The sequence below is a fragment of the Athene cunicularia genome (assembly GCF_003259725.1).
Source record: "Athene cunicularia isolate RWA chromosome 1 unlocalized genomic scaffold, athCun1 chr1_part2, whole genome shotgun sequence".
NCBI lineage: Eukaryota > Metazoa > Chordata > Aves > Strigiformes > Strigidae > Athene > Athene cunicularia.
This window is the reverse complement of record NW_020799092.1, coordinates 18,452,667-18,477,234: the sequence shown is the minus strand read 5'-3', so window position 1 is coordinate 18,477,234 and position 24,568 is coordinate 18,452,667. Positions and strand designations below refer to the sequence as shown.

The 24,568-nt window shown below is 37.6% G+C and overlaps 1 protein-coding gene across 1 annotated transcript in view; it reads right to left on the bottom strand.

Moving 5' to 3' along the window:
• Positions 1–23,296, bottom strand: part of PARPBP (PARP1 binding protein) — a 53,192-nt gene extending 29,896 nt beyond the window's left edge. Inside the window, exons 1-5 of the mRNA XM_026841053.1 lie at positions 23,147–23,296; positions 14,579–14,809; positions 12,698–12,808; positions 11,023–11,193; positions 7,478–7,632 (exon numbers count right to left, since the gene is read on the bottom strand). Of these exons, the coding sequence (XP_026696854.1) occupies positions 7,478–7,632; positions 11,023–11,193; positions 12,698–12,808; positions 14,579–14,809; positions 23,147–23,296 (818 nt within the window). The remainder of the gene's footprint in view (positions 1–7,477; positions 7,633–11,022; positions 11,194–12,697; positions 12,809–14,578; positions 14,810–23,146) is intronic.
• Between the last annotated feature and the right edge of the window lie 1,272 nt (positions 23,297–24,568).

The following is a 24,568-nucleotide window of genomic DNA, read 5'->3' as shown; positions in this document are numbered from 1 at the left end:
GCCAGCTATTCTGGCTTGCTGATTTTTGGGTATATAAGGCTGGACCCGCTCACAGCGGCTTTGTCAGCCTCACCTATGGGTGGACGCACCGCGCAGGATTTCCCACTTGCCGGGACAGGCTCTGCAAACCCTCGCTGTAACCGGGGCTCCCCAGCCACTGCGGGTCTGGATGATGGTAACATATGCAAGTGGTGAGGGATCTTTCTTAACCACTATTCTCTCTCTCAGGTAGTAATGATTTGATGTATTACCCTGTATTTTCCTATTTGTTTGAGCGCACTATTCTGTATTTTCTTACTGTATGTTTTCTGGTTTATTCTGTTATATTATTTAGTAAATTTCTAGTAAAATATGCCTGCTCTTTTCAGTCTAGTGTCTGAGTTTAATTGGTATTGCTAATCAGCAAAACAGCTGCTTCTCAAATCTGGATTAATGGGAGACCATGGAAACAGACAAACTAGTAGTTTGATACCTGTATGATGGCATAAAAGTAATATTTTCAATCCAGCAGTGATATAAAATTGCTGTAGAACCACAGCTTCCATGTCTTCTATATTAAGGGACTAGACTTGAATTTCAATATCTAGGACATAATGGTCGGTGCATTCTCCATTACCAGCCTAAATTAGGAAGTTAAGGAAAGGGACAGCAAATTACCAAAATCACTTAATTAACTAAAAGGTAATTAAATGCAGTATTCTACAATTGGAGCACTTGATACCACACTTCAACTGTGATGTTTTAAGTCAGACTTACCCACAAAAGATCATTTTTTTCAACCAAAGTTTTCCATTTTCTTTCAAATCCAATTTAAACCACAATTAAGTTTATATGAAAAATTATTTACTCCTAAATATATTTTGAAACTTTCTCAACATTAAGTTTAAATGAAGACAACCAGATTAAAGTATATCAGTATTTCCATTATAAAGTTAAATGTGTAGGTAGAGAAGATAATTTCCTTCAAAATTATGTTAAAGTACAGTCTTTGAAGTGGCAATAATTTTCAGAGAAATTTTAAGAGTCTGGTTTAAACCTGATTTTTTTTTTTTTTTACATAAGACTTTCTGATCTTTTTCTTTCTCTTCAAAATGCAAGCATTTTTAATTAAGTCACAAGCACAATCTGTTAATGTAGAATGGTAACGTAGTCTTAATTTGGGTCATTCTATATGATCAGTAACTTTCACTGTAAATATTTCAACACCAAAATATTCCTTATGTCACTGATGCTGAGTTGAGAAACTATGGTTAGAGGATCTAAGCCCTCTGTATTTTACTGAGAAACAGCGCATTGTAAATACTCTATAACAGTGTAAAGACATTTATCCAGTAAAACACAACAAAACAGTTTAGAAGGAATATAAGCTCCTAATGGTTACAGAACTATGACTTTATTGGAATAGCCAAGACATGGTGGGACAGCCTGATGGCTGGAGTGCTGCAAAGGATAAATACAGCAAGCTGTTCAGGAAAGACAAGGTGGGGGAGTTCCCTCTATATGCAAGAGCAGCTCAGACGTGTGGAGGAGCTCTTACATTGGACAGACAGGAGGTTTGTTGAGAGCTTGTGAATCAGGGTCAGAGTTCACTATAGACAGCCCAACACACAAGAGGAAACGGGCAAAGTATTCTTAAAGCAACTCTCAACAGGCTCTGTATCACAGACCCTGGTTCTTACAGGGCACTTTACCACTACCAACCCAACATCTATTGGAAGAGCATCACAGTGGGATGCAAGCAGCCAAGATTTCTAGAGGGTGTCAGTGATACTGGATGGGCAACACACAGGGTTACACACAGCTGGATCTGCTACTTAGTAACAAGGAAGAACTGGCCAGGGTTGAGGAGAGAAAAAAAAAAAAAAAAAAAAAATGGCAGCCTTGGCTATAGCAATCATGAAGTAGTGCAGATCAAGATCCTAAGGAAGTGAGGAAAGCAAGTAGCAGAGTACAGACTGTGACTTTAGGAGAGCAGATTTCAGCTTATTCAGTGAACTGGTACATAGAATCCCAAGTGAGAAAGTTCTAAAAGACAAAGATGCTCAGGAAAGCTGACATGTTATTAATGACAGCATATTACTAGCACAAGAACAGTCCATCACAAACATGTAGAAATATCAGTAGACCAGCTTGGCTAAACAGTGAACTGATGAGTGGGCTTCAATGCAAAGAGGTTTTACACAGGATAGTGAAGAAGGGAGAGGTTACAAAGAAATAATCTAGAAGCGCTGCCCAGGCATTTTGAGATGTTGTCTGGAAAGCCAAAGCTCAGGTGAAGTTCAGACTTGCAAGGACTGTTAAAGTAGCTTCACCTGCTGCTTTTGTACTATAACGCTGAACAAGAAAATTAGGGACCTTTGCTGAAAGGCAGGAGATTTCACAACATTGGACACAGATAAAACTGAGATACTCAACGACACCTTTGTCTCAATCTTCACTAACATGGTCTCCCATGCCTCTGATTAGTGAAAGTTTTCAGAGGAGAACTGCCAGCAGTGGCTAAGAATCAAGTCAAGATTTACTTGCCAGAACTGAGCCCATACAAATCCACAGAATCAAATGGGCTGCATCCAATAGAACTGGCTTATGTCCTTGTAAGGTCAATGCTATACCACACTTGAAAAGTCCTGGTGATCATAGGAGGTCCCTGACAAATGGAGAAAAGAGAATGTTTGCAAAAAGGACCAAAAGGACAGTTTGGGGAACCACAGGTTCACCAGCCTCACTTTGTTCCCTGAGAAAAAAAAGTAAAAATTCCTCTGAGAAAATATTTCTGGTCATGTGAAGGATTAAGTGGTGGCTGGTAACTGTAAGCATGGATTTATCAAGTGTAAATTATGCCTGACCAATCTGCTTCCTATAATACTATGACTGGCTTCGCAGACCAGGGGAGAAGAGTGGATGCCATTTACCTTGACTGTAGCAAGATTTACAACACTGTCAGAAAATACTCTCAACATACAAGTTTGAATGTTACAGTCTGGATGGGCAACCTACAGTTGAAAACTGGATGAATGTTCAGACTCAGAAGGTAGTAAACATGCTGTACTCTGTCTGGAAGCCAGTAACAAATGGGGCCTATCCTAAAACCTGTTTTTTTTATTTTCAATATCTTTGGCAGTGACTTGGTGATAAAATTACATGCTCATCAAGTTTGCAAATGACAACAAATTGGATGGAACGGTCAATATGCTTGAGGGCAGAGATACCTAATCAGATGGGAGGAATGGGCTGACAGGAACCATATGAAATTCAACAGGACACGCAAAGCCTTGGAAAGGGATAACCCCTCGCAATGATACAGGCTGGGGAGCAGCACTATGTAAAAGAACCTGGGAGTCTTGGTACATGTTCAGCAAGCTAACCATGAGCCAGGAGTGTGCCTTGGCAGCAAAGAAGGCCAGCAGTATCTTTGGCTGTATCAACAGTAGCGTAGCCAGTAGTCTGAGGAATGTAATTATCCCTCTCTAATCAGCACTTGTTGGACCAAATTTAGAACAGTGCATCCAGTTTTGGGCCCCCCAGTCCAGGAAAGACACTGATAAGCTGGAGCAAGTTCAGCAGAGGGCTGCCAAGACAGTCAGGGAGACATGTCCTGTGAGAGACAGCTAAGGGAACAGCCTGTTCAGTCTGGAGAAGGCTTCAGGGAGATCTACTAACAGCTTTCCAATACCTACAAGAAGGTAATCAAGAGCGTGGGAGTCAGGTTCCTCATGTTGGCAGCTAGTGGAAGAAAAATAGACAGCAGGCATAAAGTAAAACAAGAGAGGTCCCAACTCAATATAAGGAAAAAAACCTTTTCACCATGAGGACACTCAAGCAGTGGAACAGGTTGCCAAGAAAGAGACTGAAAACCTCCAAGGATGGAGACTGCTGAAAGCTTGACTAGATAAAGCCCTGATTAACCTAAGCTGACCCTACAAATGACCTTGCTTTGAGCAGGATGTTGGACCAAAAACTGCCTGATGTTCCTTCCTACCTGAATTATTTGGTGATCCTAAGTTTAAGGAGTCCTACAAACAATGTTTTGCCTTTGCCTGCACAGGTTTCCAGTAACTTTAGAATACTAAAGTCCAGTGCTATGTGAATGCTATCCAATTGACTCAGACATTCAGCACAAGACCAAATAAAGTCTTACATGTTTTCTCTCCCAAAATACTACTGCATCTCCAGATGCAATCACAGCCTCACAAACGCAACACAGAAGAATCAAGCATTTTCTCCATCAAGGGAAAGTTCAGTGCGCTAATCCATGTGCAGGATCAAGACAAGCTGTATAACTTCTACAACTGACTGCAGAAGACTGCTCGCGGACCTGAAATGAAGACCCACTCCAAAGCATCACACTCGCTCAAATGCGTTGAATGAAACAATACAGCTAACTTTAAATTTAAACAGCTACTGAAGTGAGCTGTGCAATAGTGTCACCTAGTGGTCAGTGCTTACAGCAAAGTCAGGGCCCAATTCAAGATGAAAATTCACTGGCCATCTACCAATTTTGCTAATCTATAAAATCAGTGGAGACTTTTAAAATATATTTATGTATGTATATATACACATACACATATCTATACGAACCAACAAGTGCATTAACCAATAAGACAAATGCCTTTCCATGTGTGTTTTAAGTCACACACAACTTTTAGTAACTTGAAAAAAGCCGTTTCAGAAATAGAATACGTTCTTTCCTGATGCAAGAAGCATTATCATCTGGTCTGAAAGAGAAGGATTTCCAGAATGATGGAGGAGTATTCAACTTTTTCATTTATACCAACAGGAAAGAGTTTCCAGATCCTCGGGTGTATAATAATCATCCACTTCACTGAGAAATAAAATTGATGTTTCTGGTCAAGAAATGGATACAAGAAGTAGAACACCCATGTTATTTCACTGCATAAACATTGTCCAAGTCTTATATGTACAGCATCTGTAAATAGTTTTAGGGTTACAAGTTTTACAGCATCCCCAAATTTTAAGGAATATTTATGTTGCTGATTCTTGAAAGATTAGTGATTTCTTCCAATCTTAGACATCTGGACAATGAGAGGCAAAGTTGCACAATTTCAAAATTCCAGAGATTTGTAAGAATGTTTGTTCTGCTTAGTGAATACACCTTGAAACTAATAAAGTTCATTATATCCTTCCATTTCTCCTGCTATCAGGTCTGCTTACACTTTGTGCCATATTTGAAGCAAATCATCATAGTTTCACTAAATTTCCACTCTCTTCAACAGCTTTTCCTTCCCTCATCTCATCTACTGTTCTCTTTCTTAGCCAAACGACTTGGGGATGAGAAACGCATTTTTGTTATTCTCCATAGGTTAGCAGATACTTGGTTGCACCATATCTCCTACTATGTTCAAAATATTCTTAAGCACATCCCCCTCACTGTCCAGCATCTTCAATTTGACTCAGACAGATGAAGAAAGCCTCTTTTCAACCTGTGTTCCACAACGACCCAGCAGTTATTTGATTACTTTGTATTTTATGCAAGTTCAAGTTCCATAAAATCTCCACTGTAACAAGATGAAACTGAAATAACAGATTTCTAATTATTAAGTAAACAATCAAAAATACCACATTTTTCTTATGGCATAGCAAATACTGAGACCTGTTTTGTGCAGCTTGGCTAATCTCTACATCAGAGAAAGAGCAATACTGCAGATAGGTTGTCCAGTTTGCTCTTAGATTTCTCAGCAGTCTTCTAAAGACTAAGCAACTTAAACTTTTGCTGCATTGTTACTTTTTTCCTCTGCTCTTTAGATAGCAGTAGTAACAGAACTAGATAAATTTCTTGTGTAAAACTGCATCTTCTGGAATTCATAACAACTGTCACATCACAGGTAGGGCACACAGACAGTCCTCACTCATATGGCTTACCAAACACTTCAGAAAAATATCTTTTTGTTCACCGATGTTGCGACACAATTTCTAAGCTGTATACTAGTCCTATAACATTTGAGAACTTCAGCATACTAATGAAGATTCTTTCAAAGACAGCCAGCTTATTGGTATGTTTCTATAAGCACTGAGCTACTATATAGACACATGTATAAAAACAATAGTAGTATTTTGCATTGTGAGGTTATAATGCCCATACAGGGTACAAAAGATACTAAAACCACCACAGCTAACTTCCATTCCTGGTCAGTGATACAACCAATGACAACCACGTGCATACGTGAAACCTAATGAACACATCACAATCTGATGTTAATGAGATTTATATCCACAAATAAATGGCACAGCAGGTACAGCAGAGAAAGCAACAGAATAAATAGCTGAATGCTAAAAAGAATTTCCAAACTAGAGAATTCTCCCAATTAAAAACTGATAATTCTTAGCAGCTATCCCACTCTGATTTTTCTCACATGCCTTAAACAGAAAGGTAAGTAACAAGATGTAGTATCTTATCTTACACTTTGCTGAACTGTATATACCTGAAAAAGTGGTCTTTCCACCATAAAAAGTAAGGTCATGCACATAAATGTTTTTCCATTTATCCTTTTTATCAATGTACAGTGCCAGATATGATTTAAATAAAGAAAAAAATCATATATTAGATGTTGAGTCAAAAGTTTTCTTTAATCACCAGCACAGACAGCATGTCTCTGGCATCCAGGATGTTGAAATGAAAGAACAAAGAAGTAGAATTAAAAAGTAAAACAAAAACCACAAAACAACAGAAATACTTGCCACTTCCAGCTTCAATGCATTATGAACAGTAATTTAAATAATGCTTATTATGGTCTGCTTACAACATTTTGTTTTCGGTTGTGTGGATTAGACTCAATTCAAACTAAAAAAAGGACAGAACTATTACAGCTGATTTGCTAAAGTTTTCTACAGAAAAATATCTGATTATAAATAAAAAAAAAAAAATTACTAATGTCTATAATGCTTTAGAAAATTGCTCTTCTCTCTGTAACAATACCAGCATTTACCAATTCAGATTCCTGTGTTACACTTACACTTCTCTCTAATTAATCTCACATTTGTAAGCCTGCCCAAAGTCTAACTTCAGGTCTTAAAAAACATCCAAAATCAGTGACTTCACCAGCACCTTCCTAAGAAATAATTCTTATGCTTTGCTTATGTAGTTAAAAAGAAGAGAAGGGAAAGGCTAAATAACCAATGGCACAATTTGGCAGCAGCAATAAAGACTCCTTTATATAAGGGTATATACAATGAAATGACAAAGAAGAAGTAATTATAAGTAAAGCACATAACAGTTTATAGGCTTACCAGACCTGCAAGACTGAAATCTTTGGAAGTTCATTTACAACTAGGGAATTAACTAAATAGCCATGCTTACATTGATTTGATAGAAATTTAATACAAAGAATAACCTCAAAAATCTTTGTTGTAAAAATTTATTCTGAATAAGTAAATTATTAGATTTTCTTTTGTTCCCCCTCCTCGATGCACAAAAAAACAGGTGCTCAACAAGACAAAAATGTAACAGAAATTTTATTACCTTGGATTCAAGATTTCACCAACAATTTCTTGCAGCTTGTCAATAAAATTAACAAAGTCTGAAAGCCCCTTTACATGGATTCTTAAAGGATCAAGTAATGAAGATGCACAGCCTCTTCCTCCAAGTTCTACAGTTCGGATAAAAGATGTTGCCATCTATTAGGAGAAACAGTCAGAAATATGAAACTGTAGGTATATGCAAAATGTACACATGTTGAAGTGAGCCTCTCCTATAGATTTGTAAACAGTGTATAACAGCTGGTTGATAGCAGAAATAGTTTATCTGAAATCAATAGAATACGTCTTAATGGCAAGCTTTGTACATCTCAGCATAAATATTTGCAAGATAAATAGTGCAGCACTATAAAAAAACAAAAAAAAAACCAAAAACACACACACACAAAAAAACCCACCACACAAAAAAACAAGCCAAAGTGAAAATGACCCAGCTAATTTAATATTCACATTGGCCTTTTCACAGCTTAGGATAATCTTTATTAACACAGGCTACAGTTTTTTGTTGTTGTTGCTTTTGTTTAAATGCTTGTGCTGACCTCACAAAAACTACATATTGAGGGATGCCTATGACCCAAGAACAATTTTAACATAAGCATGTAAAAGTTGATTTAAGTAGTATATTTATTTTCAGAGGTGAAATAAAACCAATGTATACTCAAAGCTTCTGAAAAATTATGACAGTTAAGGCCTTTATCATCACAGGTACCCAATTCAGAAAGTTTCCACATATTTTTATATGTTGTAAAGACATTGAAAACAAGAGTTGTCCTGAAAGCAGTAGGCCTTAGAGGACAACCCTTCAAATTTTAAGGCAACACTCAGAATAAAATGCTTAGCAGTTCTCCAGAAAGCTGAAAGTAAAGAGAACAATATGCTTGACAGAGATGCAGTAATATTAATTCTACATATAAATTTTAATTTCAGACGATACAGTTAAATCAACAAAGCTCTTAGGACTGGAAAGAATACAACTGGAATTACTCTAGCAAAAAGAAAGTAAACCTGCCAGTATTCCTGCCTCTGTGCTAAAGATTTCCTGTGGATCAAGTACAGTTCATAGGACCTTGCCTTCCCAATGGAAAATATTCTGGCTTTGCAAGATTTCTACAAGACACAGATGCCAGAAAAGAAGACTTCTTTACACGGTAGAGAAGTTTCCCCTCTGGCAACTGTGAGGAAGAGGTAATAAATCCAGTCCAAACACATACTTTTTTTATACAAAGGTAACAGAGCATTAGAAGCTAAAATAATTAATCCTGGAAGTGAGATTTCACAAATTTTCCATATTTATTCAACCATAAAAATCTGAGAATACAGCTGCTTCACTGACTGTTACATACCCATACTGGGGTTTTTTGGTCTGCTGTTGCCTGCACTGAGACCACTGTGCATGCAAAATTTGATTATTTTGAATATGAGGGACTACAGTGGTTCTTTGGAGAAAGAATTCTTACTCATCTTATTCCAACTATTTTGGAGATGGCTCTGTGCTGACTATAACTAAGTATAAATGCACCTCACACACCAAACTAAATTCTCTAGCAACAAACCTTTGTGAGTACTGCACATTGATGCTGTAGATTTTTATATTCCTATACAAGAGCATTGAGGAAAGAGTATACCACTGTCTAGAGGGTTTTTTTTCTACCTGTATGCCTTTGAGAATAAAATGAGCAGGAACGTCCCATACCAATCATATCTTGGAGAGTATTTCAAGACTGATCAAGCTGCAAATAACTGGAAAGCGTAGCCCTCCCCAAATTCTGAGTCAAAGCTGAAAAACCTGGCCTTTCAAATTTTGGCCTCTGCTGTAAGAAAATCAATCTGTACACAGAACTACTTTAGGTTCCAGATGTCTCAAGTTTAACAAATGCACAGAGAAATGCTGTTTTGCTATTAAACCAGAATACTTACAGCACTTTACAACTGAAATGTATTGTGATGCATTGTTAGAGGCTTAGTTTTGTTAATGTTGATACAGCTTTGTGGTATTTATTTAACCAAGCTCATTGCTGTATTGGGTGTGTGTGGCAAGGTTTTGGTAGCCAGGGGGCTACAGGGGTGGCTCCAAGGTGGACCCACCACTGGCCAAGGCCGAGCCCATCAGCAGTGGTGGTAGTGCCTCTGTGATAATATACTTAAGAAGGGGGTGGGGAGTGGGGAGGAAATTTCACAACAGCAGCCAGAGAAGAGAGTAGTGAGAGAAACAACTCCACAGACACCCAGGTCAGTGAAGAAGGAGGGGGAGAAGGCGGTCCAGGTGCTGGAGTAGAGATTCCCTTGCAGCCTGTGGTACAGATCATGGTAAGGCAGCTGTGCCCTGCACCCATGGAGGTGAACGGTGGAGCAGATGCCCACCTGCAGCCCGTGGGGAACCCCACACAAGGTGGATGCCCGAAGGAGGCCGTGACCCTGTGGGAAGCCCGTGCTGGAGCAGGCTCCTGGCGGGACCCGTGGCCCCATGGAGAGAAGAGCCCATGCTGGAGCAGGTTTGCTGGTGGGACTTGTGACCCTGTGGAAGGGACCCACAATGGAGGAGTTCATGAAGAGCTGCAGCCCGTGGGAAGGACTCACTGGAGAATTTTAGTGAGAACTGTCTCCCGTGGGAAGGACCCCACACTGGAGCAGGGGAAGAGTGTGAGGAGTCCTTCCTCTCAGGAGGAAGGAGAAGCAGATACAATGTGTGATGAACTGATCATGACCCCCATTCCCCATCTCCCTGCACTGCTAGGGGTAGGAGGTGGAGAAAATCAGGTCTCTAAAGTTAAGCCTGGGAAGAAGGAAGGGGTGGGTGGAAGGTGTTTTAAGCTTTGGGGTTTACTACTCATTACTCTACTATGATTTGATTGGTAATAAATTAAACTAATTTCCCCAAGTTGAGTCTGTTTGGCCCATGACAATAATTGCTGAATATCCTCCCTGTCCTTATCTTGACCCACGGGCTTTCCTTATATTTTCCCTCGCCCATCCAGGGAGGAGAGAGTGACAGAGCAGCTTTGGTGGGCATCTGGCATCCAGCCAGGGTCAACCCATCACAATTGCTTTTAGAGGTATTTAGTAAGCAACAACATCTAGCCTAATGTCATATTTTATTTCTTTGTCTTTTTTCTTTAACAAGCATACTCATGATCTCACTTCACACTATTTACCAAGATTTCAAAATTTTAAAAGCAATAATAAAAATCCTATCTTATATTCTCATTTAAGATAGTAAACTTTCAGGATTTCAGTCACTGTTTGGGATGAACAGTCTCAATGCCTGCTTTTACATTATCACATTTTAGAGCTCTAGAGGTATACATGCAGACAATTATTTTTCTGCCCATCTTTAGATCCCATGACCAAGCTAGGTACCCATTTCTTCACATAAAATCTCTGTTGTGTCCTTAATCTAGAAACCATGTTTATGGTGGTATTTGAGTTGGTTTGAAAATATCAGTCCTGCATATGAAATTAAAGCAACATTTTCTGCTTATAGATCTATTTCATTGTCTCTGAACTACAGCAAGTTTCATTTGACACACATACCAGGAAAATGGACATTCCTCCCTTCTGTGAAGCATGTTTTAGGTTAGTGAAGGCTTCTCTACCAAGTCCTCTGTCAGGAACATTTAGAATATGAGCCAGTGCCAGATCATCCTTAGAATTCACCAACAGCCTTAAATATGAACACACACACTTCTTCGCCAGGATTGTCACCTATATAAAAAAGCATCAGACAAATTGGTTATCTCACTGCTAAATTAGGTTTCTTTTTTTTTTAAAAAAAAGCGCTAATTAGATATGTACTGATGTGATTTTTGAAAAGTAAGAATTTCACCTTGCATAATTTCAAAATGCTACTTTATGTATGGGGATTCTAGAAGTATTCACAAAAGGAAGCACCATTAACATGTTAAAATTACACCTACAGTACTTTATTATTCACAAAATATTTGAGGGCTAGATCTCAAGCTACTAAAATTGGCTATCGTTTTCTACTTCAAAGCCTCTTCACAGATATTCCTTTTCTATCTCAAAGCAAAATACCAGCACTACAAAACCACATAAGGGTTTGTCATTAACTTCAAATAGGTAAGCAACTCGCCAGCTCTGTGTCAGTTTCAGTAATTTTTCCCTTGGTTCCCAGGGGATTTCAATCACAGAAACTCCACTGATTGAGCTTGGACATAAATTGTGACCCATCTCCACCCACACAACCAAAACATAACATTGTAATTGCTTATATTACAGTATTCTGAACCCTGTACAAACTACAGTCTGAGAACTGAAGAATTTACAGTTTTGTCACGAGCAAAGACCAAAAAAAGGCCATTAACAAAAGGAATGGTAAAGAGTAAACCTATACTTCCTATGGAATTTCTTCTTATTCAACAGGATGCATAGGACAAAAATGTAGGCAGTAAGAAAACAAACATGTATGTGAAAATACAGATTTAAGAGGAGGAAAAAAAGAGCAAGTAATTTTTTTACTATCAGAGCAGCAAGAAGACCATTATGTTAGTGGCAGAAGTGTTATCTATGGGAGAACCTTAGTTGAGAAAATATTTTCTTGTTCAGAAATATTTTGAGTTGTACCCAAATATTGAATTCAAATTGCCACTTATAAGAAAAGCAAATCTGGAAATTGCAAAGGGTCCAGCATTTCAACCATTGTTACAGAGTATTCTGAGATTCCTGGTTTGGGGGTTGAAAGGGTAAAATGAAAGAATCCAGTATTCTCAGAAAGTCCTCAAGTCCTCAACTGGGACAGACAAACCTTGTTTGTTTTGCTACAGCTACTACTATGGTGGCTATTCAGATTTCTTCCGTATGTAAGGTAGTACAAGCTAACAAAATGAAATCAAAGTTTACTTCATCTACCATTTCACTTTGCAGCACTGGGAAAATCATTTAACTCTTAGTCAAGACAATGTTTGAGTGACAGTGTACTTGTAGAAAAATTTATTCCCTAGTGTTTCAAGGCCGATTAAGTCTATATCAAGTGCCTGACATAAAAGCACTGTCTTCCAGAATATAAATTTCTGCACTTAACATCACACACACACCCCTACAATATACTCAAGTGATACAGAATTTGAATACACATCCTGTTTTTTTAAACCAGTAACATTTTAATTCCAATAACTGGAAACGGAAACTATGTCATATTTCATCTTTCCAATATATACAGAACATCAGAAAAGAGAGAAAAAACTTTTACCTTCATATTCTCCTGGCCCTGTCTGTTGACTTGTGTAGAAGGAGTAGAAAGAACAGAACCATTATTTTCTTGTACATTTACTATGCCAGAAATGAATTCCAACAGTTGTACCTTTAATAAAAAGATTAGAAAAAAATATTAGAATATAAAGATGACTGGAAAGCAAAAGTAGTATTAAAACCTGTTGAAACTATGTCTCTGCCAGTTTGCTAGTGTTTTGAGGTTAACTCAGCTCTTACAACCTGCTTTTGGTTTCAGTATATAAAAGTACAACTGTTTTAGTAGAGAAATGAGGTGTAAAATCCAAATTAAATTAGAAAAGATATCTCCAAAAGCTATGTGTTTCACTTGCACTAAAAGCAGCCTCTTATGTTTTGGAGATATTTATAAACATATATTTATATATTGTATTGATATGATTTTATAAATATAAACATATATTTAATATGTTATACCATGTTTAGGAAGAGCCTATTAACCCACCCAAGTTCTCGATCTTCCTCATGAAAACAATAAGAAACAAAAACTTTTAAAAATCGCAGTTTCCATGCCCTTTCTGAACTTCAGTTCTCCTTATAATCTCTTGTGCCTAGTAATCACACGAGTGTTTGAATGTAGGGTCTCTGAACCTTTAAGGAAGTAGGCAAGATGGTTACAAGCATATCTGTCACAGAATCATACAATAATTTGGGTTAAAAGAGACCTATATGGATCATCTAGTACAAACCCATGGTTAAAGCAGGACCAGTTTGACCAGGTTGCTCAGTGACATGCTGAGCCAAGTTTTTAGTATCTCCAAATATGAGACTCCACATCCTCTCTGGGCAACCTGTTCCAGTATTTGAGCACTTTTTCACAGAGAAAGCTTTTTGTTGTTACTAGGGTTGGAAGGTAAACAGTTTTAATCATGCTGTAACTAGTAATTCATGGTATGTTCATAATATACTTCAGTTAACATTCAGTTACTGATATAGCTTCCCTCATATTAAAATGACCAACTAATTAAACATACATCAAATTCATAAGATGAAAAAAACAGTAGTTTGTTTAAAAGTCTGGAACGCTGAGAGTGGGCAGTAAAAGCAGACAATTAACTCCTTTCTAATTTTCATTACAAGCTAGAAGTATGTGCATCTAAATCCAACTTTCATTACTTTTTTCAGTTTCAAAATCCTTTGTCTTGATATTTCCATGCTCTAGAGAGCACAGAATCAAATAAAATCGTGTGGAATACTTATGTTTCATACTTATCTTAATTGCTACTTACATATATTTTTATCCTGTTATTGGATAAAGATTAATAGAGATTAAGAGTGCAATACACACTAGAACTTATCTAGCCTAGAGCAGTGCTTTGCATCCTGTGTCATAAGAACATCTGAGCTGCAGTAAACTTCAACAGAGCTGTTGAATGGCTGAAGTGGAACCTCTTCTGGTTTTTGGAAAAATCTAACACCGAACTACATGTAGCATAGGGAAGTTTTTGCTTTTAGAAGGATGGTATTTTTAAAATTATAACCTTTAAAAGTATTTTGACTGCATACCTACATACAACCAAAACTCCATGACTCATGTTAATCACTAAGCTTTGTTTCAGTTTTATCAAATCTCTGCAGTTCATTTTTCAGTTCCATTTCTGGCAGACTGATAGAAGAGCTGTGGGACCCACTCATTCAGCAGGACAACGGAAAAAGAATTTTTGAGTGAATTCAAGATCTGTTTAAAAGATTTAGTAATTTAAACTCATCTGCTTCCCCAATAGAGAATCAAAGTAGCTTGTGAATAATTCAGAGCTCCTGTGTATATTTAGAAGCGTCATAAATCCACAACTGGAATAAAAAATATGTGAAAATAGTATCAGAGATCAAACAAAATACTTACTGGGGCTATGTTCTCATCGTCAGATACAAGTCCAAGACCATAGCATTTCTGACATATGTCTATTAGATCTAACATATTGCTTCTTGCTAAGAAGGCATGATAGGCTTTTTTTAGGTCAGCATAATTTGCAGGTTCTTTCATGTTTTCATACGATAATCCCAGTTTGTCATGTAACAAATATTTCCAAGTTTCCAACACATCACTAAGTGATACTGTGAAATCTCCATGGTGCTAATAAAACAGAGAAAAGCAAAAATATTGTTTTGTATTCAGCATACATAGCTTTAAAAATAACTTTCAAACAAGCTGCATATATATGTATTTTTAAAAAAAAGCTATTATGATCTAAATATTTAAGTTTATAATAAACAAAGTCTTACTTACAGTTGCAGTTGTTGTGGTGCTTTTCTTTTTACAGTTGAGTTTTATATACAGTATTCGTTCCTGTTCTTTAAAATACCAAGTGTATATATATTGAACTTTACTCATAAGAAAACACATACTGGTTTTTGCAAGACTATGGCTTACATAAAGTTATTTATTTGCAGAAATAATTTTCAGCATGGCAAAAAAGCGCACTTTTTTCCTGTGTTAGTACAGTTGTAATTTAGCATAACTTTCACAGTGTTGCTAGATAGAGCTAACAAATTTAATTCCATTAAAGCAATGCAAATATATCCATTACTAGTACCATAACTAACACTAACTATACCGTATAGACTACAATCTTATATCCAGCTTCCAGCCCACTCTCCCTGTCAAATTTATTACATTCCATGTGCCCCTTTGCCTTCTCCTCAACCTCCAAAAAGGAAAAAAGAATTACATTTTATCAGAAAATTAGCAGAATGAATAGATATTAACAGAGAGTTAATTTAAAAGAGCAGATCAAGTGGGTAAAAGACAACAAATACATGAGTAGCAAAATAACTAACAGTATTTTATTAGCAACTGAAGAACCTCTTCCTAATCTAGGCAAAAATGAAAATTCAGATTTATCACAAAGCAAGTTAAGAGGTTTGTATCAGTTAGAAGTCACTTTCTTCTTTCCAACTCTTGAGAGCAGTGCTCTGTTGACCTTTGGTGGGCAGAAGCAGAAAATGTATCAACAGGAATTACTAAAATCATGTTTAATTTACACATTAGTTTATTATATTTCTTTCAAAGGATTTACAGGAAAGTGGGGAAATCTGCTATTACTACAGTTATATGTAGGGGTATATTAAGTAACATGTCTTTTTAGAAGAGTGAACACTTAATTGTAAAGCAATAAGCTTGCAATTTTATTGTGCAGTTCTAGACTAAAATGAAAAAGGGAATGAACTTTTCTTAAAAAGTTATTTTTACATGGAAGAATAGAAGAGACTAAGAATGAGAGAGACTGTATGTAGTGCACAATGCTACATGTAATCACATTTATGAAGCAGAAATACCTAAAGAACCAAAGTCGTTAGCAAACCTGGCACAGTTGAAGGTCCCAAGTATGGCACTAGGGCACAAATGGAAAACAAAAAGTTGAAAGTGTCACAGCAGATAGGAACAGATAGTGGAGCCGGAATTCACAGAAATTTAAAAACAATCCAAGTAAGTGACAAAGCCCTGTTGTCTGAGTCACAAACTGAATAATGCATTACTGAAGGAAGTGGGATGCAAGCCAGCTACCATCCGGCTGTATCGGTGAGACACTAGAGGAGAGAGCTGCACTCCAAGAAAGAAATAACTAGGTACAATACACAATCCTATTTGTTTAATCCCTGGCATTGTCACTTGCAATAAAGAACTGTATTTTAAACCAAGTGATTCACAGTTGGCGGGGGGAGGGGAATCAGCTCACTGAGCATCAGACATTTTAATTAAGTTTTCCACTTCAGTGTGGGGTTACAAGGAACTGCAAGAAATCTGAGCCTGTCTCTTGTACCTTCCAATAAAGGAGATGAGTGTATTGTCAGTGGTTAAGGACTCCCAACACTGAGGAAACCAGAAAATCATTTTCAATCCCTGTAAACCAAGCTATAACACAAAGAAAGAATTGCAATAAGATGCTACTTATATAAGTGAAAATACATAGTAGCAAAGAATTATGATACTAATTAGGCTGAGCTAAAGGTAAAGGAGGCAAAACAGGGTTTGGGATGCAGGATTACAGGCCTCTGTAATTTAGAATATGGTCCTTTATTCACTAATTGTTAACCTGGTTTTCATCTCTTGACCACTGACCCTGGACTTTAACTCCTGTACTGTCCTCTGCCTTCCCAAATTCTAGTTAGGAGTTGCTAATCTTCCTACACACCCATACTTCATTATATTCTGTGCCAGGTTTCACCTTACTTCCATATTTTGGTGTTTTATCCAATGTCCATCACAATGTCTGTTATCTCCTAGCCATGCCTATTGCAGACCCTCCCAGTGCCAACTTCCTCACCACCACTTCCCCTTTTCCTGAAATCTGTGACTTCCTTACTATTTGCTCTTATCCCCTCCTCTTTCACACCTAGACTCCTCATTTAGCCTCCTCTTTGATCTACATACCAGTCCCCATTTCATGATGTTAAACTTTTTCAGCTGAGGTCCTTCTATTTGAGTTAGACCTCAGAATACATGCAACAAGTAAAATAGCCAAACAGGTGAAAATCATAGCAAATTTTCCAGCTTTCACCAAAGAAACATAGTTCATACTACCAGTATCTAAAGCATTCCACAGTATATGGCAGCAAAAAAAGTGCAATATTATACAGTCATGTACTTCACTATGTAACATGATATAAATGCCCTGTGACTGAGTGACAAGCCTTGCTTTGCTATGTCAGTAACAGCAGATAACTTCTGTCTAGTGCAAAGGTTATTTTATTTCATGATGTTTTCACATTCAGCAACTTTAATCCAGATAAAATAATTACCTACAAACACCATTAGCAATTGAATACAAAACTAAATACAAAACCAGGATCAATTTTAATAATTTAAGTTGTTCCAGACCAAAAGACCCCTCCTTAGGTTCTAGCATACTTAGCACATCTTTCTGGATAGATTGGGTTAAATATACGATTCCAAAGTCCTGAAAGTCAACAACTTTGATATTGCCTAGACAAAGAACTAGATGTGAAAATGAGAGAGTACTTATGTATATTACTTTAAGTGCTTTTTTGCCTTCTCATTTGTGCATGGGTTATGATAATTCAGCACTATGAACTTGCATGCTATTCCACAGATTACCAGAATATTAAAATGGCATATATGTTTTCTGAAAAGCACTTGTTTTCCATTTAAGCTCCTCAAAAAATTAAATGTAACTATATTATAACCCAGTTTAAATGATCAAAACAGCAGTAGGTTGGAGAATAAAAATGTTAGTTTCTCACTTTGTTTTGAAACAAAATCCTCCAGGAGTAACAAGTGATAGTACCATTTCAATACGGTATCTAATAAATCAAAACCTTTCCCCACCAAACTAAGGACCTGTGGAGATTATAAAGTTTATATCAGTGCTGAATAATATTTTAAATCCAAATAAAATTGCACCTCAGATATTAGCCTTCATGATCAGATGCTCACTGTGATGGTGTATTCTATTACTTGTACAGTCAATTTGTCAAGAGTCTCTGGATTTAAAATTAATTTTAAAAATAATGTGGTGTTTTGAAGTAAGCATAACTGGCTAATACCTTAAAGAAGTTCTTTCATTCCATGTTAGACATTGCAAGTATTGTGTTTCACAGGCACAGAAATAATGAAGTATCATAAAGCTTCTTCACTTCTTAGCAGAGCAGTATGTTAAACTTCCTTGGACTCTTATTTTAGAATATCTGAAATCCAGTAGCAACATTTCATGTCTGAAGACACCATTTTTTAGTATTTTGTATGTATTGCAAGCTTTCTAGGGCTAACTACATGGCAAAGCAGCTTCTATTTTGACAAAAAAATTGTTTTAAAGAAGTGATACGTATTTCAGAAATACCAGTTCTCACCTGCCTTTCCCAAATAAATGACCACTAACCATTTTTGGAATATGTGTGTTCAAGACTGCTCGGCTTAACCACCACTCAGGTGTTGCCTGTAGTTCTATTATTTTCAGGCATACTCCTAGACCACAGTAATGTTATCTGTGGCATTGCCTTAGAGTTGTATGATTCTGCAGTCTTGTCACCTGTGGTCTTACTCAGACTGTGTTGCTTGCATGTGTTCTCATACAAGAGAAAAGTTCCAAAACTGTGGTATGTAAAACACATTTTAGTAATATAAAGTAGCATTTTAAATGTTTCCCATTCCAGTGAACGTTGATAGTGCCATGCACAGATTTAGAAACTGGTTCATATAAGCACAAGTGTATAGACATAAGCGTCTGCTGGTTGTTATATTGCAATCTGCCAGAAGCAAAGCCAGTTACAGGCCAATATCCCAAGCTTAAAGAAAAGCCAGTATACCTTGCATGGGTAATTAGTTGAGACTAGGAAAGACGCCTCAAGATCAATGTAGCAAGAGTTTTTAAGGTTTCCGATGGCAGGACCAGATGCAACGGGCACTACCCAAAAGAAACACAGTAGGTTCCCTCTGAACATCAGAAAACTTTTTTTACTGTGAGGGTGATTGAGCAATGGCACAGGCTGTTCAGAGAGTTTATGGAGTCTCCATACTTGGCAACATTTCAAAGCTATCTGGACATAGTGGCCCTGCTTGAGGAGAGGGATTGGACGAGATGAACTTCAGAGGTCCCTTCCAACTTCAACCATTCTGTGATTATGTGAAAAACTAATTATACTGAAGAACAGCCAAGATAATGCCTCTTGGTAAGCATCATTACAATATGTTACAAGCAACACATCATATATAATTGCTACAAAGTTGGTAGGAGTCTCTCATTACCAAAAGGGAGACAGATACAACAATTTAATGGAGTAATGCTGTAAAAACTTTGTATTTTTCTTTATTTGCCAACATGGGAACAAGATAACTTGGGAAAACATTTCAAGAAATACAGGATAATGAACAAAACATAATATTCTTCACATAGTATACAAAATTATTTTGTCAATTATTAGGCCTAGCATAAAAGACACACCAGCATAAAGACAAACCAATAACCAAATTGTATTTGATACAAAAGGGTCAGTACATGGGTGAGCACTGGGGGTACAAACAACTCAGATTATACATAAACAAAATCAATCCCACTGACCCCAACAACAACAGCACACAACCAACAATGGGGGGAATAAATGTTGAAATGCAGTCTCCCATAGAAGGGACAGGAGACAACCAAGTCAACAAACCAAACACATAAGACCAAGGAAGCCACATACTGAATCTCTACACAGCCCACATTTACAAAAGCCTGACCTGACCGGAGCCCAGTCCCAGGGAGACAGAAGGTCCTTCCCCAACAGGGAACTCTGCAAAGTGCATCCACCTCACACACAGACACTGCCCCTGCCTGCAAGTGGTCCCAGCTTTTATCCCTCAGTGGGACACCTGACCCTTGTTTACTTAATGCAGACACCTGGGGCTCATTTACCCAATGGCTCTCCCTGCCAGGCCAGAGCACCCTGGAGGGAAGCCTAAAGGCAAACTCACCCCCCCTTTGTGAAGGGCTGTGGGAATCACCCAGATGTCAACCTTAATTTGGGGCTTGGGGTTGAAACCCCAGCATTTCAAAAATGCACTCATGGAAGCACATGGTAGAACCAAACCACACACCAAAACTGATTTAATCCAGAATCAGAAAGAGACAAACAAATTTCTAAGGAGAAAATATATTCCTAAAGTCAACAATGAAGTACTTATTCCTTCAGTCTCACAGTCCTAGTACTAGAAGAGAGTTTTAGAAGACATTTAAGACAAGTCTGAGAATTTAAGTTCACAGACTCAGGAAAAAATTGTTTTATATGATGTCTCAGTTTCTCCCAGTACTAGCTAAAATAGTCATGGTCTGAAAATTACAAGTAATTATTTGTCTTAATAACCTATCTTCTACCCCTCCTGATCCACATGTGCAAATACAGCCAACTTAAAGCCATTACCATCGGCTAAACTTCAACTTGACAATTTTTATTTCTAATTCAAACCTTAAGAAAGGTTCTTCTTGAAAGGTTACCTAGATTTTAGATCTATACTAATCAGTCCAGGTAAAAGGTATTAACTTTCACCACAGACCATATGCCACTTGTCTTTATGCCATATAGCTACAACTGCGCTACACCACAAAGTATTTTCAGAGGAAGTCAAAGTGTAGATTTTTTTTTTTCCTTTCATCCCTGTTATTTGATCAATGTTTATCACGCTGTTTGCTATTCTTATTCTAGGTGAAATTTAAGACTGATAAATTATAAGACTCAAGCTTTTCTAGAGGTCTCCAAAGATCTTCATTATTTTTCATTTCTACTGCAGATACACATAACAGTTAAACCACCAAATCCATTAAAATTGTCCAGACTTCTAAAGAAAGAGAAGAGGTTTTTGTCGTTTGTGGTAGGTTTGGGGTTTTTTTGTTTTTGGTTGTGGGTTTGTTTTTTTTTTTTTTTTTGTTTTGTTTTGTTTTTTTTCTCAATCCAGCCAGTCAATAACCTGTTAGTAGAGTTATTTTTCTTGCAGTAACTGACTATCATTATAGACTTCTACAGGTGTTATGTTAACGATATGAAATTGATGTACTTAAATCAGAGAACTCACAAGAAACATGCCTACAACTGTAAACTCTGCATCTTAGTTTGAAGTTTCAGTGCTGAACAAAGTAAACCAGTCATATTTTACTCTAACACTATAAACACAAAAATGGATATCCAGCTGAGGAAATTGAACTCCGGAGGCAGCACACACAAATGCTAAAACAGTTTTAATCCACATATGCATGACAAGGTTTATACATGCTGCTAATTTGTCTTATTAGATCAACTACTATAATCAGAAAAAACGAATTATGTTTTCAGCACTTGGTCTTTCTTGAGATATGAAGCAAAAGCAGTGTAATTCAAAATTAAATCAGTTGAAAATAATTGCTTTAACTTTCTTTAGATCACCTTTCAAATAAAATATACTTTTAGAGGGAAAGAATCTTTGCTGAAGAAAAAAAGGAGAAAGTGGAATAAACAAGTTACCTCTAGGAGAAGGAAAGAGCTTATTGTAAGCTGTTAGGAAAGAAGTAGCAATGAACCAGAAACATATCTTTATCGTGTCTGTAATTTTTGGCATCCAACAGAATAACACATTTTAGCTCCCAGAGCTAGCTTTGGAAAAATATTTGTAGTTCTCCCCTTGAGTATCACAACAAACAGTGATTGCCTCCACAGGTAGTTTTGCATTACTATCCTCTATCAGTTCTGAGAGCCCATTTTGATGCACAATAATTTTTGAGTTTTACCTACATAGGTATTGTGAGGACACTGGGATCCTGGCTGAAATACATTACATTCTATGAAGTAGAAAAGTAGAATCTTGGCATTCTGATATTTCTGTTGTAACGTATGTTACAGTGAGGATAAATTGTCAGGTTTTATATTTAATGTTTAGAGAAGAGATAACCCCATTCTGCACATTTTATACTACAAAGCTTTTTCTGGTGGTGAATTCAGTTAGGTTAAAGAGTGGTTCTAGAAATATTTTTTTCCAAGATAAAAGATTTTCCAGTACAAGTGGTAATCTTTAAAATGATACACTGTAACAAGGAATGCACAAACTGAAGCAGATTTTCTGTTTGTGGGTTTTTGTTGGTTTGGGTTTGGTTTGGTTTTTTTTTAATAAAGATTTATACTATGTGTTTAATTTGCTATGCAATATTTGGGTGTCTTCCATCAATGGTAATTTGTTTTCATCAATAATTAAGCTTATTGACCTAAAAAGATATCTTTAGATTATCTAAGTGGCTATGCAATTGGTCTTATTAGGTGAGACACATGCAAAGGCCTGACTGTACCTTGCAGCAGTTTTTGTTGTTTCAGATGATTGCCAATACCCAGCCTTCCAGCTGTGATAAGCCACAGTGCTTCTTACAGAGTCACTTAAGGGTTACATCTCCTACTGATTGTTTGACAGATGCTGCTTGTACAATGCAAAGCAGGCCATATATTTGATACTAGGTGTAGGTCTTCATCTGATGAACCTCAGGAGAAACAGCAGCCAAGAATGGACTGCTCAAGCACAACTCGTGCAGCCTATGCCAAGTCAGTTTTATACTCACCATCCTCTCACATCTTTCCAAAGCATTTTCGGAGCACTCAGAAAAAGAGTGCATCCCAAATGCCATAGTTCTCCACCCTGATCTACAGTATAGAAGAAATATTTGATAGAAATAAACAGAAGTATGATTAAGAAAAATACACTGATATTTAATATTGAAGTGTATAAGTCAGATATACAATTAAAACACTTCCATTCTCCCACCTGTCTCACAGCTCTTTTTCAAATCCCTGATTTAGTGTGCTTAATCATATTAATTTTAGTGCCTTGCTGCATCTGACCCTCAGTTAAAACTAACAGTGAAGTGACCAATATAGTTGTTTCAACTAGGCTCCTAAGCAAAAGATCCAGAAAGTGAACCAAGGTTGAGGTGTACTAAGAACATACTGAAAGAGTGCTAACCTGTTTATTGACTTCAGCCATTGACAGTTGTAATGCCATCAGCATGCAGTCTGCTCCACATAGAGTAGTCCTTTCAGAGTTTGAAAATAAAGGCCATTGTCTTCTGAAACACTTGATAGAGTTTAAAATTTTTTGTTGGAAGTCAATCATTGTCTAGAGCAGAAGATAAAAATAATTAAGAGAAATAAAACTGAATATAACTATGCAAGAAGCCTATGCACATCTTCCCCTTCCAATAATGTGTGCAAATCCTGTTGTATCTTCTTGCAGATTGAGTTCCTACAGTAAACTGCCCACTAAACCAAAAGTCTAGCGTCACCTCACTAATAGAACAACTATGACGAGGACTTCAAAGCGCTTTTGAATGACATCGCTTCATGAAGACCCATTTCTTTGTACATTATTGCCAACATAAAATAATAAATATTACCACAAATATGACAGTCTTTTGTCTCTGAAAGCAGACAGCCTGAATGCTGAGATATTTTCTGTACTACCTGCATGCACTATACATTTAGACCAGCGTCTATGAGAATGTTTTAAACATGGGAACAAAAAATGTACTATTTCTAAGACTTACTAACAAAAACATCTCCAAATGCTTTTGTTACCTATACGGTGCTTTGGGCTTTTTTTTTTTCCCCCCATTATCTGCCCTATTTCCTCCAGCAATGAGTTTCGGTATCAGTTTTGAACTGGCCTACTTTACACTTTGGTCTTTTCCATCTTGCATTTGTCAAGACACAGGTGCACCAGACTCTTCAAGAAAATGTGCTGTCTTTAAACTCGTTTTTTCCTGAAACGCAGTTCCTGAAAACTGCAGTGACAGTACAGGAGCAATACCCACACCATTTACTTTCAGAACACAAAACCGACCTTTCCCCTTATGTCACCTACCTAAGGCAGGTTTTTTGGTGACTGGTATGATCAGAAGGGATGAAGCATGGGAGAGGGGCAGGGAAAACAGCAGACATCAGGTAACAAGCGAGACTGTAACAGAAACTGCAACTACTCTCCGAAATGTTTGAAGGGGACAACCTACTTTATTATCTGATGTTGACGTGAATGAAACATGCAAGCCATAGAGGATGGAATAGGTGGGCAGGTGCAAACCAGCGTGGGGCGAAGGAAAGCCTCTCCGGAGGCGTTTCTCTCTCCCCGCACCGAGTGGTCTCTAAGGGACAAGACCTGTCGCCGGCAGCGAGCGCCCAGCCAAGCAGCCCGAACACGCCAAAAAGCCGCGAAACAAACCCCAAACCTTAAAATCCGACACTACCCTTACGGCCACCACCGTCCCCGTCCCACTCCCGAAAACTCGCGGCCGTGGCCGCCTCGGGGTCGCCCCCCAGCCTGGCGCAGCCCCCCGCCCGCCTCAGGTACAGCGCGAAGCCGCGGCAGCCCCGCCGCTCCCGGAGGAGAGCC